Source organism: Neophocaena asiaeorientalis, unplaced genomic scaffold, assembly GCF_003031525.2.
Source record: "Neophocaena asiaeorientalis asiaeorientalis breed wild unplaced genomic scaffold, Neophocaena_asiaeorientalis_V1.1 scaffold757, whole genome shotgun sequence".
Taxonomy (NCBI): domain Eukaryota; kingdom Metazoa; phylum Chordata; class Mammalia; order Artiodactyla; family Phocoenidae; genus Neophocaena; species Neophocaena asiaeorientalis.
Window position 1 is genome coordinate 534,049 of NW_020172686.1, and position 20,656 is coordinate 554,704.

General features: G+C 57.9%; 1 protein-coding gene across 1 annotated transcript in view; it reads right to left on the reverse strand.

The window, feature by feature from the left end:
- Positions 1–20,656, reverse strand: part of GALNT9 (polypeptide N-acetylgalactosaminyltransferase 9) — a 90,650-nt gene that overhangs the window by 44,041 nt on the left and 25,953 nt on the right. The window contains exons 3-5 of the mRNA XM_024739879.1: positions 6,936–7,102; positions 4,718–4,892; positions 1,092–1,289 (exon numbers count right to left, since the gene is read on the reverse strand). Coding sequence (XP_024595647.1) covers positions 1,092–1,289; positions 4,718–4,892; positions 6,936–7,102 — 540 coding nt within the window. The remainder of the gene's footprint in view (positions 1–1,091; positions 1,290–4,717; positions 4,893–6,935; positions 7,103–20,656) is intronic.

Consider the following 20,656-nt stretch of genomic DNA (forward strand, 5'->3'; position numbering starts at 1 on the left):
ATCTTCCCGGACCAGGGCTTGAACCCGTGTCCCCTGCATTGGCAGGTGGATTCCCAACCACTGTGCCACCAGGGAAGCTCTGGGTTGTGTATTCTTTTTTAATATTTTATTTATTTATTTGGTTGTGCCGGGTCTTAGTTGCAGCAGGCAGGCTCCTTAGTTGTGGCCTGCAAACTCTTAGTTGTGGCATGCATGTGAGATCTAGTTCCCAGACCAGGGATCGAACTTGGGCCCCCTGCATTGGGAGCATGGAGTCTTAACCACTGCACCACAAGGGAAGTCCCTGGGTTGTGTATTTTTAACATGTGAAAATCTCTCCATTTTCACATTTGGGAACCGATTCAAAATAAAATAAATGCTTTGCAGGACAATCTCTGGGGTCTGCTGAAACGCCTGGGGTCTCTGTAGCACACACACATCTGTGGTCTCCAGGTCTCTGCTCTGCTCCCCGGCTCGTGTTTTTGACTCTTGTGGTGCTGTCTCTGCCTCTGTCTGTCTGCGTGTCCGTCTCTCCCTCGTTCTCTCTAGGTCTCTGTCTCCTTTCCCTCCCTCTCTCCATCTCTGCATCTCTCGTCCTCTCTACTCCATGACGCCTTCCCAGTTTTGACCCTCGGTCTCGCTGCCGCCTACCCTGACTCTGTCTTCCTCTGTTCATCTCTCTTTCTTGTTCCCTCTCACAACAGGGGACAGGAGAGCAGTCCCCTGTTCTGCTCTCTCCATGTCTGTGTTCCTTTTCTCAGTCTCTTTTACTGGCTCTTTCTCTTTGGGTGTTAGCTCTGTCTGTCTGTCTCCCTCCCTCTCCCTCCCTCTCCCCCGCCCCCGCCCTACCGCGTCATCTCTCAGGTCACCAACTGCAGCCACTCCCAAGTTTCCCCACCACATCACCATGTCCTTCTGCACATCTGGGCAGACGCTGCATCCCACCACATTCACTTCCCCACGTGGCACCAGGCCCTGGCTTTCTGCAGGAGAGCACCCCCGTCTCTCCAACCCCCAAGCCCCCTGCGGCAGCCCTGCCCCACCGCCACCTCACGCTGTCCTGGCTCCTTCCAGGGCAGGCCGTGCCCCAGGGGCCCCGGGGGTCGGCTCACCTGATGGGCGCTGCCTCGTCACCACGGTCCAGCCAGTCCTGGGGCGGGATGATGTACATGCACCAGAGGCCCCAGTTGTAGCCGTGGGCTGCGCTGGCGTACTGCTGCACCTCAAATGTGTCGTACTTGATGTTGTCGATGGCCGGCAGGACGATGCGCCGGCGGTCCTCCCGGATCCGCGAGAGGGCGGGCTCGGCCCTGCGGGGCGGTGCATGCCCATGGGGAAGGGCATGGATGCCAGGACCCCCCCGCCCCATTCCCCCAGGTGGGGGGCCGGAGCCAGGCCTCCTCCAGGGAGGCGGCCACACCCGGGTCTGATGGCGCCTGCGGACAGTGGATCCAAGAGCTTCACCTCTAGAAGCCCCGGGGTCGCCTGGGCTGCAGACCCACCTGCCGAGGTCTCGCCCTTCCCGGGCCAGCCCGTGGCTAAGGACTGATGGACACGGGCACACGGATTGGGCCCAATCTCTGACGCCTCTATGGGGCCGTCCTGGCTCCAGAGGCCCTGTGGGTCAGCTCAAGTCTGTCCCTTCACAGCTCGGCCTCCCCCTCCAGCGCATCCCACTTCCGGGCCCTCCTTCCCCGCACGGGTGGCCGTACATTCATTTACAAGCGTGAATTGAGGACCTGTTCTGTGCCACACCCTGTTTTAACACACCGGAGTACATTCACGAACTAGAAAAGAAAAAAAAAATCCATGCCTCAGGGAACTTAGGATACACTGAAGGGACAGAAAGGCTACCAGGTACTGCTGTGCAGTGCACAGCCTCCACAACAGTATGTGGTAGCCCTGACTGCGTGGGGGTCAGGGGACAGACAATAACGTATAAATAAATGATATAATATATTAGGAGGTGACAGCTGTTGTGGTGGAAAAAGAGAGCAAGTAAGGAGGATTTGGAATTGCCCTTTTAAATAGGGTGCGTGGTGTACGTTGCCCTGGGTGGTGAACAGAAGGAGGTGTAGGATGTAGCAGGTGGTTGGGAGAGCTGGTTGGGGGGGGGCGTTCCATGCAGAGGGAGCAGCCAGTGCTGAGCTCCTGGGATGTGCTGGTGCACTTGGGGAGCGGGCCAGGGGCCTGGAGTGGAGAGATGGGGACAGTGTAGGCAATGAAGCTGGGGAGGAGAGGGACCAGAGGACATGGGCTGTCGGTTGCGGATTCTCCTTGCAGGAGTCCAAGAGGCAAGCAGGTGCAGCTCGACCCGAGACGGCCTTGTCTACCGCAAGGATGGGATGCTGCCCGAGGGCCTGTCACCGAACTGGAGCTCAACGTGGTCGTGAGCAGCCCACCGACGGGGCAGCCAGAGAGACGAACGCTACAGGGGGCCAGGGGGCCAAGCTCAGGCAGGGACAGCGGGGGCAGGGTGGGGCTGGGGCAGTTCTCTGACCCTGGCGAGATGCGCCACGTGGCCCGCCTTCCTTCCTGTGCTTCCAAGCGACAGCCTGGTCTTTACCTACCTTTCAGCTTCATGAGGAGGCTTGACTAATTACTGTTAGCGGAGTGCTTCGGAAGTGAAAAGCTCTCTGCAAATGCCACATCTGCTGATCAGGCGGGATCTTTGTGGAGGCAGTTCTTGGAGGGAAGGGCTATTTGCAGATGGATAACTGGGTTTTCAGTGGTGAAAATTAAAGTTGCATTTAATGCGGTAGACTTGTGATTCTCCCAAATGCCCTCCAAATGCTCCAGGGAGTTTTACGTACATTAGACAGAAAGGCCTCCAAGTAGAGCTGTGCAGTGCGCAACCTGCACAACGGTATGGAGTGACCCTGGTGGGGAGCGCAGACCATAGCACGCCATTAACGATAGAACGTGACAGGTGTCACGGGAAAAGAAGACTCGCTTCATGAGGGTGGCAGACGAGAGGGAAGTGGGGGCCAGCAGGGGAAGTCAAAGCAGAAAGAAGTCGAATCTCCGTCAGGAACGTACTGGGACAGAAGCAGCGCTGAGAACAAACTGGTGGTCCTGGGGTGACTGAGATGCCACAGCGAGAGTGGAGGGAACGTGGAGGAGAGGGCTCCACTCACCTGCCGACCAGGCATCAAAGCCCTGGTCCAACCAGCAGGAGCCATTAGGAAAACCAAGAACTTTGAGAGACCCCGAAGGCCAGACCCTCGTGGCCCCCAGCTGGGGATACCGGCCAGGCGCTGTGGGACTTGATCAGCACGTCCACCACGAACACCTCCTTACAGCGTTCGCAGTCCTCGCATTTCCCGCAAGGGAGTATCTCAGTGAACGTCTTAGTTTAGGCTTCACAGCGTTTGAAGGTGTAATGTGGGCGATTTGATATAAAAAGGGTGAGGTTTAGTTTCTCTTGAAACAGGGCAAGCTGCCCACCCCCCCCAGCGTTGACCTTTCCCTGCAGCTCATCTGGTGGGCGCTCAGGCTGCCCCTGGGATCCAGGCGCTGTGGGACTTGATCAGCACGTCCACCATGAACACCTCCTTACAGCGTTCGCAGTCCTCGCATTTCCCACAAGGGAGTATCTCAGTAACGTCTTAGTTTAGGCTTCACAGCGTTTGAAGGTGTAATGTGGGCGATTTGATATAAAAAGGGTGAGGTTTAGTTTCTCTTGAAACAGGGCAAGCTGCCCACCCCCCCCAGGGTTGACCTTTCCCTGCAGCTCATCTGGTGGGCGCTCAGGCTGCCCCTGGGTGCAGGGCTCATACTCCCTGCCCATGTGGACCCCCTGCAGACCCTCCCACTGTGGGTTTAACTTAAGGATCTCCAGATGGAATCATCCTGGGTGACCTGGGTGGGCCCTAAACCCACTGGCAAGGGTACTTAGGAGAGAGAAGAGGAGAGACACAGTCACACAGAGAGGAGAAGCCGTGTGAAGATGGAGGTAGAGATTGGAGGGACGCGGCCACAAACCAAGGGACTCCTGGAGCCCCCAGAAGCTGGGAGAGGGTTGAGCGGTGTCTTCCCACAAAGATTTGTCCATCTGGAACCTGGGAGGGGACCTTATTTGGAAATAGAGTCTTGGCAGATGTAATTCAGTTAAAAAGCCCAAGATGAGATCAGCCTGGATTGGGCTGGGCCCTGAAAGCAAGACGTCCCAGCCTTCCTGCGGGGCGGGCCCCGGGGCACCTCTAGATCATCTCACGCAGATGTTCCTGCGTCACTGAGGTATCCCTGCCGCTCCCCTGGCCACATCCCCCTCCAGGTTTCTCACTAGAAGCCCACCTCACCCCTGCACGGATGGGTGGGAGAAAATGAGTGGGTGCTTTGATCTAGAATTTTCCATAAGGATGAGAAATTGCTTCCAACTTGTGCCCTAGACTTAGGTCTCCGTTAACTGAGACCCTACAGACCACGTGTTCCTGCAGGAACTGCCCCCAACCTTTGTGTATTCCCCTGGCCTGAGGTCACGTGAACAGCCTCACTTGACTGTCATCTGCTGGAATGAGTGGCCAATTCAAATGCCTTTGGGGACAAGGTGGGGATACAGATCAATCTTCATATATACGCATCAGAAACAGGGTTCTGGGTCCAGGAGCTGAACGCGGAGTGGCCACGTGGCTGGACTCAGCTGCCCCCGGCCCTGCCAGGCTCATCCTCTTTGCGGGGGTCCTGCAGGCACCAGCAGACCCCGCCGACCCTGCCCAGGGCCCAGCCCTGCCCTTACCAGCCCATGCTGAACTCCACGTGGGCGTCAAAGAAGCCCACGACAGGCGCCGTGGCGACCTTCCAGCCCTGCAGCCGAGCCCGGATCAGGCCTTCTCTCCTGCTGTTTCGGACGATTTTCACAAGGCCCGGGTACCTCTTGCTGACGTACTGGTCCAGGTTGAGCTTGAGCTCCACTGTGGGGGACACAGAGATGTTTCGGGCGTGACACCTCGGGAGGGCCTGAGGCCACCGAGACCCACTGTCGTTGTGTGCCCTGGATCCATATTTCATAAACATTTAAGAGGACCCACCGTTGCTGGATGTGGGTTCGGGGTGCTGGGGGGGGACCTCAGAGAGATAAGAGCCCACCTCACGGAGCTGCATTCCAGCGGGAGAGGCAATGAACACTCTAGCCAGACTGATTCAGACAGAGGCACGTGTTATAAAGACAGGAGAAAACGGGGCTGAATTACTCAGCTGTAGAAAGGAAGGCAGTCCATGGACAGATGGATGGATAAACAAAGTGTGGTCCATCCATACAGTGGAACGTGATCCAGCCTGAGAAGGGAGGAAATTCTCACACATGTTACTACATGGAGAAACTTGAGGACATTACGCTCAGTGAAGTAATCCAGTAGCCAGATGACAAATCCTGTGTGATTCCACTTATATGAGGTCCCTAGAGCAGACAAATCCACAGAGACAGAAAGCAGGGTGTTGGGTGCCAGGGGCTGGGGGAGGGTGGTGGGGGGTTAGTGGGGTTTTTTGGGGTTTTGTTTTTTTGCGGTGTTGTGGCCTCTCCCGCTGCGGAGCGCAGGCTCCGGGGAGTTAGTGTTTAATGGGGACAGAGTTTCACTTTGGGAAAGTGAAAATGTTCTGGAGATGATGATGGCGATAGTTGCACAATGACGTGAATGTACTTAACACCCCTGAACTCTACACTTACTTTGTAAATGGTTAACTGTATGTTATGAGAATTTCGACTCAGTAAATTATTAAAACACTGATGAGGGCGCAGGCGTCTACGTGAGGAAGCTCCCAACGGCCAAAAGCGCAAGCAACAAAGTAAGTCACAATAGTAACAGACTTTAGGGAAAAGAAAAAGGGGAAAAGCGAGTGGGCATCTGAGTGAGGCGGGCGCTTCTCCGGGTCGGCTGGGCAGGTGCAGGGGCGGCCTCTCTCCATCCCTCCCCCTCAATCACCAGGCTCCAGTGGACGCTCCTGTGAGGTCAGCCCTGGTCCCAGGGGTGCCCCCAGTCGCAGCAGCCAGGGGCTCCTGGAGCAGCCTTCCTGTGCTCTGTCCCGCCCTCTCCAGGGCCCCGCAGGCCGGTGCTGGCCACCCGCTCCCTGCTCCCTTGACGGTGTCAGGCGGGGCTCTCCCCCCCGCCGCCCCCCGCATAGACACAGAGCACATGCAGGGCTGGAGCTCCTTCAGGCCATCCTGGAGGGCTCTGGGAGGCCTCGCCCCGGTCTTCTCCACCCGCCCCCCGACTCCCGAGGTGAGGAGGAGAGGCTGCTGTGATGGGAGGGACTGGGGACAAGGAGGGGCCGGTAGGCCCGGCTCAGCGCGCCAGGGGCTCGGTGTGGGGACCGCAGACGGGCGCAGGCGGGGCACCTCCGGACCCCTGTTAGGGGCTCGGAGCCCCTGTGCCAGCTGGGTGTGGACAGCGTGCTGGGCTGGACTGAGGCTGACGCAGGGCCACGCTAAGGGCCCAGGTTCCGGCCGTGAGCGCCAGTCCAGCTTCCCCACCAGCAAGGCTCCCACTGCAGCTTTGTCCAGGTGCCATTAGCATATGGGGGAACTCACACGCTGGGGGCCTTCCTGGCTGGAGGAGCGATAGCACCCTGCCACGGCTCAGGTCCACCCAGAACTTCAGAATGAGACCTCAGGTGGAAGTAGGATCTTTGTGGATATAACTAGCTCAGGATCTTGAGGTGCAAACCTTCTGGGTTAGGGTGGGCCCTAAATCCAAGGACAAGTGTCCTTAGAAGAAGAGGAGAGACACGGACACACCGGGAAGAGGCCTTGTGAAGATGGAGTCAGAGATGGGAGGGATGTGGCACAAGCCCGGGACACCAGGGGTGCCGGCAGCCGGGAGAAGCTGGGCGAGGCAGGAAGGCCCCTCCCCTGGAGCCCCTGGAGGGAGCGTGGCCCGACTCCCAGCGCGAATTCAGACTGCCGGCTTCCAGGGCTCTGACATGCTTCCCTCACGGCGGGCCGGGCTGGTCCCACTCACCGTTATCGCTGTTGTCGTCCACCAGGATGACCTCCCTGAGGAGCTGGGAGGGCGTGTGGTTGACCACGCTGTGGACGGAGCGCAGGATGACCGAGAGGGCTTCGTTGACAAAGATGAACACCACGGAGATCTGGGGCAGGTCGTCCGAGTAGGTCATCTGTCTGCACCTGCGGGAGAGACAGGGTTGGGGGCAGTGGTCCGTGCCGGGATGTGACGGGGAGGTGGGAGCCTGGTGCCCCCGCGGGATGCCCGCTGGGACCAGTTCTCAATCCTGCTTCCAGTGGAAGGGCGACAGCAGTGCCACAGATGGAAAAGGACCGAGCACAGTGAGAGGGACAGCACGATGACATTTGTCGCAGAAGCTCTGGACTTCAAGGCTCTGAGCCTGAACCCTGCTGTCTCCTTGCGGGGAGGCAGGGAGCTTGCACTTTAAGGGGTTAAAGTCCCACTGGGATCACACAGGGCATTCTTCCTTGATGCCCCTGGAAGGCGTGGAAGAGAGATGAAAGGAATGGTAGTCCTCTCGCGGTGCAGCCCAGTGGAGGGCCTGGGAGAGAGCCCAGCCCGGAGCCCATGTCAGCTCCCGAGGCCCAGCTCTACCTGAGCGCCGGGTGGTCACGGAACAGGCGGCTGCTGGACACGTGGCATCTACTGGGTGGGTCCTGCGCTTGGCGGCCACTGTCCCCTGAAGTGGGGTCTAAGTAGACACTGCTGGGCTGCCCAGGAGGGCGGAGCGCTAGTGCCAGACGAGGGCTGTTGAAGCGGGAGAGATGCCTGCACGGGACAGTCTAATCGTGGCCTCCGCCTAACCTTAGCATCGAGGGTGAAATGGAAGAATGAAGTATCTTCTTCCAAAGGTCTTATCTTGGCTGTAAGGTTGTGGGAGGGGAAAAGATGGGGGGCAGGGAAAGCAAAATATTCCATGTTGGGTGTGGGATGAGGCCGGTGACGGTGGAATAAGTTCACAGAGGGGCAAAGGGAGCTCTCAAAGCTAGAGAAATGGGAAAAAAGGAACAAAACATAAAGTAAGACAGAAGGCACCCAATCAAGTACATTGGCTGCTACAATAAATGCAAATAAACTTACTCTCTCCTCAAAATGGCAGAGGCTTTGCTTTTCTTTTTCTTTTAGAGGCTTTTCAATGGAGTTAGATACACACACACTAAAGCACACTTATACCTGCACACAGTCACACACAGCTCTGCTGTGTGTAGTTTACAAGAGACACAGTTCAAATAGAGTGATTTTTTAATCTATTTATTTTATAAATGTATTTATTTATGGCTGCATTGGGTCTTCGTTGCTGCCATTTCTCTAGTTGTGGCGAGCAGGGGCTACTCTTCATTGCGGTGCATGGGCTTCGCGTTGTGGTGGCTTCTCTTGTTGCGGAGCATGGGCTCTAGAGCTCAGGCTTCAGTAGTTGTGGCACGTGGGCTCAGTAGTTGTGGCGCACGGGCTTAGTTGCTCCGCGGCATGTGGGATCTTCCCGGACCGGGGCTCAAACCCGTGTCCCCTGCATTGGCAGGTGGATACTTAACCACTGTGCCACCAGGGAAGCCCTCATCTCCTCTTCTAAGGACACCAGTCCTATGGGATAAGGACCCATCCTATGGCCTCATTTTGCCTCAGTCACCTCTGCAAAGGCCCAGTCTCCACACACAGTCACATCCTGAGGTCCTGGGGTCGGGACTTCAACCTGTGCATTGGGGTCGGGGGACACAACTCAGCCCCTAATGAGACCCGAAGGCTAAGGAGGGCCCAGCCAGGCTAGGACCGGGGCCGTCCGGTGCGGCAGGAGTGTGTGGGCACGTCTCCCATGGGGCGATGCGCTATCTCACTTTCTTCTGTTCATCTACACGTAACAAATCACTCCTGTTATAAACATGAGCAGCTTACAAATGGTTGTTTAAATGAGAAATCATGCAATATATATGGCTCAGTTTTGTCCACCACAAATTTGCATAAAAATAATCTGTTTTCCTTATAATATAATCCCCTTCTCAGTTGAAAAAAAAATTGGTTATGTTAAATATTGAGCAGAGGGAATTCCCTGGTGGTCCAGGGGTTAGAACTTGGTGCTTTCACTGCTGTGGCCCGGGTTCAATCCCTGGTGGGGGAACTAAGACCCCGCAAGCCGAGTGGTGCAGGCCAATAAAATAAAAATCAATCGGTAAATATTGAGCAGGGGGTGTTCCTCACACACGGGGAGGTATGACGTCAGTGAGGAAGTAAGAAACCCACGCCTAAAACCCCGTTGAAGACAAGGACGATTACCACCCTCCCCCTGAGCTTCTCTTTACAGCCTCTGACCGGAGGCACCTGGCCAGTAGCGCACTTGGACTTGACCTTAGGCCGGAGTCCTCCTGTCCTGCCTTTGCACCTGCACAAGCTCCGGTGGCCGCTGGGTAGGACTGTCCCACGATGCCCCTGCTTCCCTCCTCTGGGCAGGAGGTGCTGTGTTTCTGGGTTTCCTTCTGCACCTGAATCGGCCTCAGTTTCAGGGCTCAATGTCCTCCCACCCTGCAGGGACTGTCCCTGCGCTGAAGCCCGGGAGGCACTCGGTGGGGCGGGGGAAACAAAACTGGCCGCCACACTGCAGCCCTGGAAGAAGTTGGTCTAAGCGGAGCCAGAAGGTTCTCCTCTGTAATTGAAAGCCCTGTTCCTGTCCGACAGAAAATAAACCATGTTTACGGTGATTGGAAAGAATCAGAGTTCAGCAAGGGGGCGGCTCTGAGAGCTTGTAAACCTGGTGACCCAGGGTGGGCCCCAGGAGTGGGGCAGAGGCCGGGACAGAGGGACTCGGGCCCTGGGGCAGGAGGACCCCATCGCCCCCTCCCAGAGCCTCCGGAGGTGGAGGGAGACCCAGAGCGCTCCCACACGCCGAGGCTCTTGGTTCACCGTAGAACTAAAGGAAGACGGGTGATACACTTTAAAGATTTCAACTTGACCAAGTAACATTTCTACGTTCAAACTTGAAGCTAACAGGTACAGGTCGGGAGAGAACCAGACGACACCACCCTGAGCCCTCCCTCCTGCTGCCCCCCACCTGCTCCCCTTAGCGATGAACACGGTCCCTTTCTGGCCCACCTGCTCTGGCAAAGCCTTGGCCTTGACTGTGGTCTCCCCGCCTCTCCCTTGACCCTCTTCCTGGATGCGCTCACCGTCCGCTGAGAAAGGGCGCGGTCTCTAGGATGTGTGAGCTGGGCCCCCTCTGACCTGACCTCTTTGTCTGTTTCCTTTTGTTCGCTCAATGGCCCCACGTGGCCCCAGTGCCTCCAGGAGCACGCCAGGCCTGCTCCTGCCTCAGGGCCTTTGCACGCCCTCCCCCACGCGGCCACGTCACTGACTGCTCTTTCTCCCCTGGGCTGGGAGCCCCCAGGCAGGGCCCCCTGTTTGTCTGGTCACTGCTTCACGGCATCTAGAACGGCAGACGCTCCATGGGCTTCAATCCACAACATCTAAGAAGCTTCCGTTCACAGCTCCTGGTGGAATCAAAGGTGGGGCATGAGGTGCACGCTTAAAGCTGCGACATGTGTCGGAGCTCTGAATAATTTTGTGTGAGGGAGACGTTAAAAGTCTAAAGTTGAGCCTCGAGCTGAATTTGAGGGTACGCGTGCACGTACCACAGGGGCGCACGCAGCCCACACTCACACACACCCATGAGCCCTGACAGGGCTGTGCCCCGCCCCACTTGGGGCATCTGCCTTATTTGGGGGTCTCTCCAGTCCTGGCTGAGCCACGTCTAATCATCCAGACCCGGGTTTCCCAGTCTCAGCCCTACGGACTCGGGGGCTGGATAATTCGGAAAATCCTCTGTTGTGTCGTCGTCCCGTGTGTGATAGCCAGGCTGAGACAACCCAGAATGCCTCCAGACACCTCCACATGTGCCCCGGGGCGAAATCGCCCCGTGAGAAGCCCTGGTCTAGGATCTGGGGTCTGGCCCTGGCGGGGCTGGGATTTGGCAGCCGTTCCAGCATCATGAGGCTCCCGGCACCCAGCCCAGCGTGCCCGGTGACGAATGTTAGCTGGAGCGCAACCCTCCCTAGGTCCCCTCCTCCCCCTGAAAATCGAACTTCAGCCGGAGTCCTGTCCATCCTGTCTCAGGCTGTGGATGTCTGCTGTGGTCCTGCTCAGTCTCTTCCTTGTCCCCCATAACATGTGTGGTTCAGCCCCCACTGTCACATTCTAAGTCACTGGGTGGAATCCCAGCCCCTGGATGAAGCAGGGGGGACGTGACTGGGTCTGAACCAGGCAGCTCAGCAATAGGCTCAGGAACAGACACACAGAGCCATGGAGAGGTTGGCTGGGGCCTTGGGGAGATAGGATGTGAGGCTGGAGCAGCTGCATCCATCTTGCGTCCAGTGGTCATGATGAAGCCAATGAGGCCAACAGCAGAGCAGAGAGATGGTGAGATGCCAGGTCCAGATGTCATCAGCTGAGCCTCAAATCCAAGTCTACACGAAGCCAGTGCTTCCTCCAGACTTTGTAGTTGCAGGAATAATACATTCTCTCCCCGTCTCTCCCTTTCTCTCTCTTTTTCCAGCTTAAGCCAATTTGAAATGGATCTTCTGTCAGTCCTGATCCTGCACAGGTCCTGACATGTGCGTGATGCAGGGACACGCTTGTGAATGCCCCTCAGGAGGGGTCTGCCCAGTCAGCCGCACCCCAGAGTCCCAGACCAAGCCGAGAGGGGAAGACAGGGGACCAGTGGGTCCAGTGCTCACAGACGTTAGTCTGGCCTTGGCCATTGCACACCCTGTCTCAGGACGTCCCCGTCCAGGCGAGCTGGGGGCTTTCTCACATTGTTGGTAGAGACGACACCAGCTGCTTCATCCTAACCCTGTCCTTGTCTAGGACACAGACAGTCCCAGCTTGGGACCTCAGCTGCCTCGAGAGGAGGAGAGAGCCAACTGCCAACCTCCTCAGCTAAATTCTCAGCAAACCCCATTCTTTGAGACTTGGGTGTCCCCGCCATCCTGAGAGGCAAAGACTGAGCAAACTAAACACTGGAGGGGCTCTGAGAAGGAGCAGGAAAGCATCCTTGCCTTGCATGGTGCAAGGTGAGACACACAGACAGCCCAGGACACAGGGGAGGGGTGCTACGTGCCTTCTGAGCTGAATCACGAAGAGCAACAAGGCTTCGTGTGCTGGGACTTTGTTCTGGGGCCACGTGGCACCAGAGAGGCACAGGACTCTGCCCAGGCCGCCGCGCTGTGAGGAAGCCCAGGCCACACAGAGGGTCCACGTGTGGGTGCTTGGGTGGACCGTCCATCTGCTGCCAGGCGTGTGCACGCTGCCCCCCCAGATGATTCCAGCCCCCACCGTTGAGCAGCCCCCATCACACCTTCCCAGCTGAGGTCTCAGGAAGTACTGCTCAGAGAGGCTATTCCCCCTGCACCCCGCCTGACCTCCTGCCCCTCAGTACATTAAAACGTGGTTTAACGCAGCTAACTAAGCAGCAATCGTAACCAGGACAGGTGCGTTCCCCGAAGTCCGGCGGCTCCGTCCTGTTCTTGGAAACATGCTGTCCTGCGTGGTGCTGGGTACACGCTGGACACTTCCCGCACGGGGCTGGGTACACGCTGGACACTTCCCGCACAGGGCTGGTACAGGCTGGACGCTTCCCGCACGGGGCTGGGTACAGGCTGGATGCTTCCCGCAGGCTGGCCGGCTTCACGCCCGCCCCCTCAGGTCAAGGCCGGAGGAGGGGCTGGGCTATGGGCCCCAGAGAGGCTCTGGCTCGGCTTCGCACGTCCCATCTGGAGCCCGAGAAGCAGGACATCCTCAACCACCAAGCCGTTTCACAGAGGATTTATACACCCACAGAGCACCAGGCGCGGTTACGGGCTCTCGAAGCCACTTCCGAGGTCGTGACTGGAATGCGTCGCACGCTGCGTCCCAGCTGGCCTCCGGGGAAACGGGGCCGTGGCAGCAACACTGATGGAAATTTATGGGGACGCCCTTTGTGCCGCTGGAGAAAGAAATGCAGGATAGAGAGGGGATGAAGTGGCAGTGGCCTCCCGGGGGGACAGCAAGCTTTGCCTGTGACAACAGGAAACACATCCATCTCCTGCCAGAGGAGACGGGTCTGGGCTGAGCACAGACCCAGGCAGCTGTACCCTCGGAAACCGAGAGGCACGTTTCTGGGAACAGCTGTCAGGAGGGTTCTTGGAAGCACGTCACCGGGGAGTGGGGATGCCTTCCGGGCAGCAGCCGCCTGCTGGATTGACACACTCCTGCCCTCTCGGGAGCATCGGTGCGAGCCTGGAATCCCAGACCAGTGCGTCCCACACCAACGCCTGGCCTTCCTGCCAGCCCAAGGCAGGATCCTGACGGGCACAGGGACAGCGCAGCCCCACGGAAAACCGGCAGAAGAGGGGCTGCTTGGGAAGGTGGAGAGGAGGAAACCCGAGCAGCGAGGAACGCCAGAGCCTCCTGCCTTGGGGTCTTGTCTTTCCCAGCCTGAGTCCGCCCATCCGTCCAGGCAGCTGGCGGCAAGACCTCCCAGAAGCAATATGTACGTGCACACACCCAGACGTGCGTATACTACACACGTGCACAAGCACACGTGCACACAAGTAAAACACACAACTGCGCACACAGCACAGATGTGCACACGCACGTGCCCGTGGTGCATTCGCACGCACGCCCTCACGGGCACCTTGGGCACAGCCACGCTCTGTGGAGACATTGCCCGTGGTGCATTCGCACGCACGCCCTCACGGGCACCTTGGGCACAGCCACGCTCTGTGGAGACATTGCCCGTGATGCATTCACACGCACGTCCTCACGGGCACCTTGGGCACAGCCACGCTCTGTGGAGACATTGCCCATGGTGCATTCACACGCACGCCCTCACGGGCACCTTGCACACAGCCACGCTCTGTGGAGACATTGCCCGTGATGCATTCGCACGCACGCCCTCACGGGCACCTTGCGCACAGCCATGCTCTGTGGAGACATTAATGGCTCATATTCATTGGAGGAGCCTGTGCGCGGAGCTAAGGGTGAGTACGGATCTCAGACTCACCCTTCCACACCCAGGCCCTCACTCACAGCTGCGGGCGACCCACATGCACCTTTGGAGAGACACTTGGGCTGAGATGCATGAGAATCACTGCTCCACGTGTTCAAGGAGAAATGAGCACACACGCCACCCTCAGAGCTCAGAGCCAAAGCCGGTCAGAAACAGAACACTGGACCGTGCACAGAAAGGCCCCTCACACACACCCCTCATAGGAGCCCGGTGGGACAGTAACACGTGGGGTCGTGTGCTCACGGGCACGGTCGCCGTCTGGCTGCCTGGAGGCCTGCTCCTCGTGCCCAGGAGAGCGAGCGGACTGCAAGGGTGGCCAGACCACACATCCCTGGGTGCAGTGCTGCAGAGGACCCCTGCGCCCACCTGGAGTGTCTCTGCCTGGGCAGTGAGGTCCATCGGGGCCCAAGTGTGCGACCTTCAGGGCATGTGACCTCCAGCCCCTCCAGGCACTCCCTAGGGCAGTCCCTGGGGTCGCTGGGCCAGAGGCCGATGACCCGCCCCATGCCAGGGTCCAGCTCAGCGCAGGTGTCTTCTGTTGCCCCAGCAGCCCCAGCAGGGCCCTGGGGATCATCAGTGAGCCCTTAGGGTGGACAGTGGAAGGGAGGGGAGAGGTGGGACCCTGGTACTTGTTTGTCCGGCCCCCGACGGGATCTGGGGCAGCCCCACATTGAGTGGACCCTCCACGGGGCCCTTGAGTGGGCTCCCCCTTCCCAGCAAATTCCCAGCTGAGACGGAGCCACGGGGCAGGCGGCCTCCGATTTTCCTGTCTGGCTTTGTTAGCCTCCAACCCTGCTGCAGGGGGACCAGCTGGCTCTAAGGAAGAGCCCGGCACACAGGAGGGTGAGCGGGTGGGGCCTGCTCCCCTCGGTGAGCGTCCCAGGCGGAGGGGCAGCCTCAGCTGAGGGGCCCCCGCCCTCCCCAAGCATCTCCTTCCCTGAGCTCCTGGGCCTGGTGGGAAGGGAAGGGGGTCTACTGGCTGCAGCAGGAGGAAAGAAACCAGCTCGTTTCCCTGACAGCACCGTGCTTTCCATCCCGCCATCTGGGACCCTTGCCTCCACTTGCAGACCCTCAATGCCAGTGGCATCAGAGCCCCCATGTGGAGCCGGATTGGCACGTGGCATGCGGTGCCTGCTTCCAGTGCCTCGCGATCACCATCCCCTAAATCCGCACTCATTACACTTGACCGCCGAGCCATGCGTAGCAGAGACGATTCATACGCACTGAGACTTCTCCAGCCCTGACGGGGGGTGGGGTGGGGGCATCACTGCACGGGAGTGCAGGACGGGGCCTCGGACGAGGCCGTTCATTTTTACGATGCCGTTTAATTTGGGTTTGCCAGTCTTCCTTCCATTATCCCGTGGGCCAGTCTTAATAATCAAGATCTTTGTTATGTGCTCTGTGGCATAATTAAAGCCACCGCTTAATCAGAAAAGTTATCTACCTCCAGACAAAGGGAAATCAATAATGTATCTAATGGAGAAAGGTAGAGAGAACTTTGGTTTGAGAGTGGATGGAATTGCCAGTTGAGGTGGGAACACATGCCCACACACGTGTGCCTGCACACACACACGCACACGCTCCTCCACCCGCGTGTGTTGTGATGACTGCACCTGCCAGATTGGATGGATGGGCTCCGGGGGCTAAAGGCTGTTCAGGAAACCAAACTCTGAAAGTTTCAAACAGGCGTAGACAGAGCTTGCATTTATGTATTGATTCATTTAATCCTCCATGCATATTTCCTGAGGGCCTCCTAAGCACCAGGCACGGCCACCGATGTGTGACAACGCGCAGCGGCTGCTGTTTGCGGAGCGCAAGGCTCCCCCAGTGCCCGCGAGCGAGCCTCGCAAGCCCGCGTGTCAGCCTGCTGCAGCGCCAGCCTCAGGCCTCCTCCCGCGGCGCCAGGCAAACTCAGCGCGGGATCGTCGTCATCTCGTTTCCTGCCGCGGCCCCCTGCCAGGTCTCGGCTGGCAGTGCCGGGTCAGGGACTGTGGAGCGGGCTGTCGGGTGGGGCTGAGGCGGCACCGGCTGGCGGGTCTCTGAGCGCCGGCTCTCGGCGCCTGGCCGCCTGGCCGCTCTGCCGGAGCGCGCGGGGGCTTCCGCACAACGTGGCGGCCCCTGGTCCAGGGCGCCTGCCGGGCAGGCGGGGAGCCCTAGAGCTCCACAGCCTCACGTCCGCCCTCCTCGATGGGATGACCAGCCTCAAAAGCCCCCCTGACTGCAAGGGGACGGACACTGTCTCCACCTCTTGATGCGGGCGGGGCAAGGTTCCAGACGAGGGGTTTGCGTCCACCTTTGGAAAATACGATCGGTCACACCGGGTGACGTGAGGAAGGTAAGACTCTGGGGGAAATCACGCCACACCACAGGCTGCCTCCTGGATTTGCAAATAAAGTTTTTTGGGGCCAGAGCCATGCCCGTTCATGTACCTGTTGGCTGTGGCTGCTCTCGCACGGCCCCAAAGCCTGAAACATGTACTGTCTGGCTCATGAAGTAATGAGAAACATGCACTGGTCTCTGAGCCGCTTCTCAGACACAGAGCCGCAGCCCTGGAACCTCCAGGGCGATGGGCGAGGTCGGAGTGTTCATACTGAGCTCCGAGTGCCTTGGGAGTCCCTGGCTGACGGGAGGGAGTTTTGTTCTAATGAGGCAGCTCTGGGTGGACTCCTGGTTGGGGGTATGGTCATCAGAAGGACCGAACCACGATTAGAAGTTGGCGCTTTCAGGGCTTCCCTGGTGGCGCAGTGGTTGAGAGTCCGCCTGCCGATGCAGGGGACACGGGTTCGTGACCCGGTCCGGGAAGATCCCACGCGCCGCGGCGCGGCTGGGCCCGTGAGCCATGGTCGCTGAGCCTGCGCGTCCGGAGCCTGTGCTCCGCAAAGGAAGAGGCCACGGCAGTGAGAGGCCCGCGTACCGCAAAAAGAAAAAAAAAAAAGTTGGCGCTTTCAGCCCCTCCTCCCCACCCTCTGGGGAGGAGGGGCTGAAAGTGAAGCTAAAAATGGATCATGGCAACGTGATGAAGCCTCCGTAAAAGCCTCTGAAGTACGGGATTTGGAGAGTTTCTGGGGTCCCGAACACATCCAGTGCCAGGAGGGTGGGATACCCCGGCTCCTCAGGGACAGACGCTCCTGGGCTCAGGACCCTCCCAGGCCTCCCGCTGTGCAGCGCTTCTTCCGGCTCCTCCCCCGTGTCCTTCATCGCGTCTCCATTCTAGAACACGCCAGTAAACACAAGTGTCCCTAAGTTCCGTGAGCAGTCCTAGCAAGTGTCTGAAGCCGAGCAGGGGTCACAAGTGCCGGGGCAGAGCCTGGAGCTGAGGTTGGCTTCTGAGCCTCGCACCTGTGGGGTCTGATGCCGACTCTAGGCAGAGAGTGTCAGAACTGAATCAAGTGTAGGACACCCAGCTGGTGTCTGAGAATTGGCTGGTGTGGGAAAGCCCCACACATCTGATGTCACAAGTGTTGTGAGTGTGGCAGTCTTGTGAGAGTAAAGAAGAACAGGGAGGTTTTTACACACGACCTTTTTCAGGAAAAGTTTTCTGACGCCCCCCACTGCAGAACATCAGGCACCAGGATATTGTATTTTACTGAGCAGCTTTTTCAGCCACTGCTGCACTCCCTGGGTGCCTCAACATCCCTCGTGGGGCTCCTAGATTCTGCCCACATCCCTCTTGAGGATGTCACCCATTTCCTTCCAGGATCCTGACTGACCCAAGGGCCGACTTGAAGGCAGGCAGAGCTGATGGCTAACAGCGGCATCCCCTAGATCAAGCCGTGCCTGAAAGCCTACCCTTCAGCGCCTGAGCCAATACATTCCCTTTTTTTGCTTCACCCGTTTCAAACTGGGTTTTAAGTCTTACCAACCCAGCCCCCAGAATGGTAGGCAATAAGGGGAATTCCCGTTGGAGGACTAAAGGTCAGGGAAGATCTCACTTCCAAATATAGAAGACTGGATGCCTGGTCATGCTCATGAGAAGACCCCAGTTCCTCGTCAGAAAGGCCCCTGGGGGACTGGAGCCCGTGTTTTAAGCGAGACTCTCATGAGGGCTGTCACTGCTTTGAATAATCCCCATGATGCAGTCCCGAGTGCAGAGGGAAGTTCTGGGTCGAGTGACAGCGGCAGCAAGCTCCAGAGAGGCCCCGGGCAGAGCCTGTGGGACAGGAGGGCACTGGGGGGAGGGGCGTGAGGGAAGGGGCGTGGGAAGGCTCCTTTCCACGTCTGATTCATCAGCCACATCGCCCATGGGGGTAGGAGGGGTGGTCTGCACACGCGCCTGGTGCCAAAGCCTCCTCACTTCTTTTTTGGGAAGAAATGGGATATAAGCAACCAGGCGAGTAACTAGATAAAATCCACATTCTCTAATTCAGGGAGGCAGAGAGCTCCGCCCCTTCAGATCAGAGTTTCTGTAAAGCGCGTTTCTATCAATTAAGGCAGATTGTAAAGGTCAGCTCTTTCAAAGTTCGCCCTGATGTCTTTTGTGACGTGAGAGTGACAACTGGGATTGATCACTCTGTCCGTTTTTATTTCGGCAGGCTGAGGTTTCTGACGGGGGATCTGAATCCTCAAAGGGAAAGCCACAATCGCTCCTGCTGCTTGAGCAAATCCCAGGCCCAGCAAGACATGGGAGGACAGTGCTCCCGAGGACAGGAGAGTATGCAGTGACACACCACGCACATCGGGTGGAGCCCTTTCCGCTTAAAAAGCAGAAAATCCAGTGCAAATTTGCTTAAGCAAAAAATTTAAAATATATATGTGTATGTGTGTATACTAATTTACTGCAGAGTCTAGCGGACTTATTTTTAAAATTTATTTGTAATTTATTGCAAGTGGCTTCAGGGACAGCTGGATCCAGGTGCTCATAGCACTGGAACCCAGTTCCTCCGCACATCCCAGCTCTGCCATGCCCTGCAACCGGATTTTTTTCTTCGGTTTCACAAGTGCGCCCTGGGAGCTCAAGCTCTCCCCTCATGATGATAAGACAGTGCAGATCCCCAGGCTCCTAAACCTGCAGTTTTACTTTTGGGGAAAATCTTGATTTTCCCCGCCATGGCCTCAGGTAATTCCAAGGCTTATGCTGGACTGGCCTAGACCATGTGATCTCCTTGAGCCAATCACTGTGGCTGGTGGACCGTGAACTCTGATTGGCTTAGCCCTGGTCACGTGACCCACCCTGCAGCAGGGGTGGGAAGTTTCCATGGGTCCCCACATGGAAACAGGGAGCTACTGCCCGAAGAAAGAGAACTGGATTTTGAGGAGGCGACCGACAAGCGTCTGCTACACGCAGACGCACATCTGTTCTGTAAGCACCACTGCTCTGATGTTGGGAGATGCGGCAGGACCGTTGGGAGACCCCTGCCCTTGGCCCAGGGCTGGGGGTGGTGGGCTGGACCCCTGTGGGCTGGGACTGCTCTGAAAGCGGGCCCTGGGGGGATTCAGGGGGGATCACAGAGAGGCTTCAGCTTCATCATAACTTGGTCATGACTGGACTCAAGCCCAATGCCCACTGGGCAAGGGGTCCAGCCATGCAGAGGCAGCGTGGAAGGGTTCTAGAGGGTTCCGCAGGACCACCAAAAGAACACGATCTCTGGGAAACAGGGCAAGAAGGGGCTTTCTTCAGTTATGACAACAAATGCTATGAGGTGAAGGAGGAGACACAGCAGGAGAACGCCCCCCCACTGCCTCCGACCCAAGTCCAGGGGCTGCAAGCCCCTGGAGTCACAGGGACGGCGTGCTGTGACCCGATGTGCCGCGTGGCTCAGGAAGGTGGAGCACGGCGCCACTTCCGTACCGAGTCAGCTGAGGTGTCCCCACTAGGACCACATGCACAGGAAGGGGCCAAGGCAACAGGTCTGGCTCGTCCATGCCCTGCACCTCCTGGGAGGTGACCTCTGAGCCCTTGGGACACCCTGCCTGAGAAGAGCGTCAACTTCACCTGGAGGCCTGGGGCCTTGCCAGGTGGTCTTTGCTACAGTGGGATTCATTTGGGGTCTCGGCTTGACCTCTGCAGGGGCTGGAGACTGAGGTCAGCCAGTGAAAACCCAGACACCAAGGCTCAAGGGAAAAAACAAACAAACAAAAAGGCTCGAGGGAGCCCCGCTGCTGGCAATATGCCATAGTGTGCTCACGCCCCACTGGGGGGTAATCAGGCACCGTCCCTGTGAGCCCCACCATGAAGGCCGGCTGGAAACTCCTGCCTGGTGTCCTTCAGCGATAACAAACTGCACCACGTGTGTAACAGCTTTGCTGAGCCTTATGACTCCTTTTAGTGAGTTATTGAACTTGAGGTTGGCCTTGGGGGGTCCCCCGAACCGCACCAGGGCTGCCCAGGCGCTCAGAGCTAAACGCCAGCAGCTGTGCTGACCCTGCTGGTGGGCAACTTAGTTCATCCTCCAGAAGTCAGGACACAACGGGGGCTTTCAGAAATCGACTCGCACTCAAACACATGCACACGCACGCGCGTGCACACACCCTCAGAGCCCCTGGCTCATTCAGGTCCGTGGCCGGCACATCTCGGCACCACCTGCGTTGTTATTTACTTTGTATGTTTCTCCAAATTGGCCTGTTTTACACCTAAATGCATTTTTAAAATTCAAAACGGCACCTTTATTTCGTCGCTGCAAATGGAAAGCAGCACCACTTACGCTAAATCAACGGTAACCATGAAAATAAAACAGCGCCATCACCA